Source organism: Artemia franciscana, unplaced genomic scaffold (genome assembly GCF_032884065.1).
Source record: "Artemia franciscana unplaced genomic scaffold, ASM3288406v1 Scaffold_3046, whole genome shotgun sequence".
In the NCBI taxonomy this organism is placed as follows: domain Eukaryota; kingdom Metazoa; phylum Arthropoda; class Branchiopoda; order Anostraca; family Artemiidae; genus Artemia; species Artemia franciscana.
In genome coordinates this window covers 26,913-30,877 of record NW_027063750.1, presented here as the reverse complement: position 1 = coordinate 30,877, position 3,965 = coordinate 26,913, and the positions used below count along the sequence as shown (strand labels likewise).

Sequence of the window (3,965 nt, the reverse complement as noted above, 5' to 3'; positions counted from 1 at the left end):
GAGAGCGGGGCGTTGAGGAGGGGACAGCCCCTTTCATATACAGAATCATTTCTTTCGTTTTAAGTTTTAAGGACACTCCTTACTTTCGGTTAAAAAAAAAAACTTGTTGTTTAATTTAATTACTACAGGAAACAAAATCATCCGCAAGAAAATTTTCCATTACAGTGAACATAACCAGTGACTTTCAGCTAGAAATTAAAACAGAAAACAAACACTTAACTGAGAAAATATTATAGCTCTTTTATAGTGAAGACATGACAACTGTCAATGCCAGTAGCAATTTTTATCAAATCATTATTCTCAGTAATTCATTAATAATATTCAAAAACAAAAAATTTTGTTTTTGGATTCTAGATAGGTAAGTTAAATAGCGTAGACAAAATTCAACCTATAGGCAAGGTGTAAAATTAAAGTTTAAACCAAACAGGTGATAAATTAGAGAAGTAAATTTAAACTTAGGCTAAATTAAAAATGAAATTTTGACGACAATTGACACATTATTGGTTTTTCCTGTTCATTCTAATTACCCCTCCCCCTCCCTTGAAAATCCCCCATGAAAAAAAACGGAAAAAAAACCTCCGAACATTTTTTTTCAAGTATCAAACAGTTCGTGGTAACGAACTGTAGTAAGGAGCGATCCGGCTCAATAGTAACCAAAACTCTAAAAAATTGAATTTTGATATCAATAGCTACATCAAAAGAATCGTATTTTAATGCTGATTTTAAATATATAAGTTTCATCAAGTTTAGTCTTACCCATCAAAAGTTACGAGCCTGAGAAAATTTGCCTTATTTAGGAAAATAGGGGGAAAAACCCCCTAAAATTCGTAGGATCTTAACGAAAATGACACCATCAGATTCAGCTTCTCAGAGAACCCTACTGTAGAAGTTTCAAGCTCCTATCTACAAAAATGTGGAATTTTGTATTTTTTGCCAGAATACAAATCACAGGTGCGTGTTTATTTTTTTTTTTTTTTTTTTTTTTCCAGGGGTCATCGTATCGACCAAGTGGTCCTAGAATGTCGCGAGAGGACTCATTCTAACGGAAATGAAAAGTTTTAGTGCCCTTTTTAAGTGGCCAAAAAATTGGAGGGCATCTAGGCCCCCTCCCACGCTCATTTTTTTCCTAAGGTCAACGGATCAGCCATTTCGTTCAACATAGTCAAAAACCATAAAAACTATGTCTTTGGGATGACTTACTCCCCCACTGTCCCTGGGGGACGGGCTACAAGTTACAAAATTTGACCAGTGCTTACATATAGTAATGGTTATTAGGAAGTGTGTAGGCGTTTTCAGTCGGATTTTTTGGTCGGGGGGAGGGGTTGAGAATAAGGGGATAGACTGGGGGAGCTTTCCAAGGAGGAATTTGTCATGGTAGAAGAAAATTTCCATGAAGGGAGCGCAGGATTTACTAGCATTATTAAAAAAAAACAATGAAAAAAGAAATATGAAAAAGTTTTTTCAGCTGGAAGTAAAGAGCAGTATTAAAACTTAAAACGAACGGAAATTATTACCCATATGAGGAACTCACCTCCTTCTAATACCCCGATCTTTACGCTAAAGTATTTTTAGTAATTTCAACTATTTATTTTACGGCTTTGGTGATTCAGGAGTCATTCTTAATGAATTGGGACAAAATCTAAGCTTTAGTGTAAAGAGCGAGGTACTGACGAGGGGGCGAACCCCCTCATATATGTAATAAAAACATGAGAATACAAAACTTCTTTACGTAAGCTAATTTATAAGTTACGTATATCTTTTACTAAAAAAAAGATTCGTAAAAAATTAAAAGTTCTAGTTGCCTTTATCTTAATTAACCAAAAAATCGGAGGGCAACTAGGCTTCCTCCCCCGCTCTTTTTTCTCAAAATCATTCAATCAAAATTATGAGAAAGTCATTTAGCAAAAAAAATAATAAATATGCAAATTTCGTTTTAATTATTCCTCTGCGGAGAGCCAAAATCAAAACATGCATTGATGGAAAAACGTTCAGAAATTAAATTAAAGAAAACAAGTTTTTTTTAACTGAAAGTAAGGAGCAAAATTAAAACTTAAAACGAACAGAAATTACTTCGTATATGAAATGGGGTGCTTCCTCACCAACATCCCGCTCTTTACGCTAAAGTTTTTTACTGTTTTAAAAAGAAGAGTTGAGAGAAAGAGTCAAACTTTAGCGTCAAGAGCGGGATGTTGGTGAGGAAGCAGCCCCTTTCATATACGAAGTAATTTCTGTTCGTTTTAAGTTTTAATTTTACTCCTTACTTTCAGTTAAAAAAAACTTGTTTTTTTTTATTTAATCTTTGTAAAAGGTGGAAACACTCCTAATGGAATCGATATTGAAGAATGATTTGAACAAAGGTTTGCTCACTGGGTGAAATGTGGAAAATTGTAGACTTTGTTCTCTCAGGCTTGAACTGAGATTGCCAATCTCCTTTGAAGTTGGCTGCGTTAGCCAAAACCATTCGAGTTTCAGAAGTAATCGAACCTTTCTCCAAGAAATTCTCTATTTTTCTCTTGGTCTTATCATTCACCCATCCATTAATCATGTTAAGTGACTCAGAACTCTTTTTTAAGAAATCCATTTCTTCAACTTCTTCTGAAAGAACTTTAGTGATACAATTTGACAATGGCTCGGTAGAATCGAAGAACACCTTATTAGCCAGCTCAAGGTCATAGCTTTTTGAGGTCAGGTTAGCTGCACTGGAGAGACGATGTAGCATCTGTGTAGCTTTGTAAGATCGAATTGCAGTGGCCTTGTCCGTCTCTCCTAGTCTTAGGACTTCTCCTAAATTCTTCTGAGTTTCTCCGGCAGATCCAAAATAAGCTAGGAGCAGGGCCGAGTGGACGCTAAATGGCGAGAAGAATACATTTTGCGGTTTTTTGCTTTTGATGCCACCGTTGTCCGCATAGACTTTCTTGAAAAGGTCGATGCTGAAATCAACTTCTCCAGCATAAAATTCAGCAGCAGATGTTACCTCTCCCGTGTTGATTATTTGCTTCGCTCCAAAACATTCAGGCTCAGGGGGTTCTGTTTCATTTGTAGATATGGCCATTCCAGATGCCGCCACCCATAATGTCGCAAACGCTAACAATATTTGCATGGTTCCCTTTCGCTTGTGTGAATAAAACTTTAGTGATTTTGAAGTGAACTTAAAAAAATTTTCAACTTTTTCCATATCTTAAAAAGACACTGCTTATACTTATAAGAAAAGAAATTCGGTAATGATGTTTTTTTTAACAACGATTTCTACTAAGCTTCAAACTTTCGATTTTCTTTCTTGAAGTTTTTGAACAGTTATAATCCCTTGTTAAAATATATACAAAATATTTTTGCAATTACCAGTTTCGTGCTCTTTATGCAATTTAGTATCTTTTTATACTAGGGCTATTCAAAGATATTTGGTTATTACCGCAATTCCGATTTCTATCAGCGATTTCTGCTAAGCTTCAAACTTTTTTTTAGGGTTTTTGAATTGTTGTAATCCCTTATCAAACTATATTCAAATATTTTTGCAATTACCACATTTTGGATCTTTAAGCAACTTAATATAAACTTCTCCATACATGAAAAATTCCTCCATACATCAAGTGTGACAACGTCATTGCAATGCTGATGTATATGCTGGTGATGCAGTTAGCGTTAAAAAGATGTAAAAAACAGAAAAATTAAATCGAAAAAAAAGGAAAAAACTGATATCTCGGGGATAGGTGAGCATGGACTCGAAATTTCCCTCGCCCCCTATAGCCATCATACTTGGAGTATGCATAGTTGTTGAAATGAATTGCTGATTATAGTAATAGCACGAATATTTGTCATACCTGCTTAAAGTGATATTTTTTGCTTTTTTTAAGACGATAATATACGGTATTCTATATATTCTGGAGATCCCGACAGTTATTATACGATCAATGCAGAAACAGGTACTATCAGAACCAACGCTCCATTGGACCATGAAATTCACCGAC

The 3,965-nt window shown here is 35.0% G+C and overlaps 1 protein-coding gene across 1 annotated transcript; it reads right to left on the bottom strand.

Moving 5' to 3' along the window:
- Positions 1-2,320: 2,320 nt before the first annotated feature.
- On the bottom strand, positions 2,321-3,124 carry LOC136043116 (serine protease inhibitor 88Ea-like). The gene has a single exon (XM_065728056.1). It carries the CDS (start codon positions 3,098-3,100, stop codon positions 2,321-2,323), a length of 780 nt encoding a protein of 259 aa, XP_065584128.1. The 5' UTR covers positions 3,101-3,124.
- Positions 3,125-3,965: the final 841 nt, after the last annotated feature.

Excerpts from the sequence above, each read along its gene's own strand:
- LOC136043116 (XM_065728056.1), bottom strand. The coding sequence starts at position 3,100 with ATGCAAATATTGTTAGCGTTTGCGACATTATGGGTGGCGGCATCTGGA.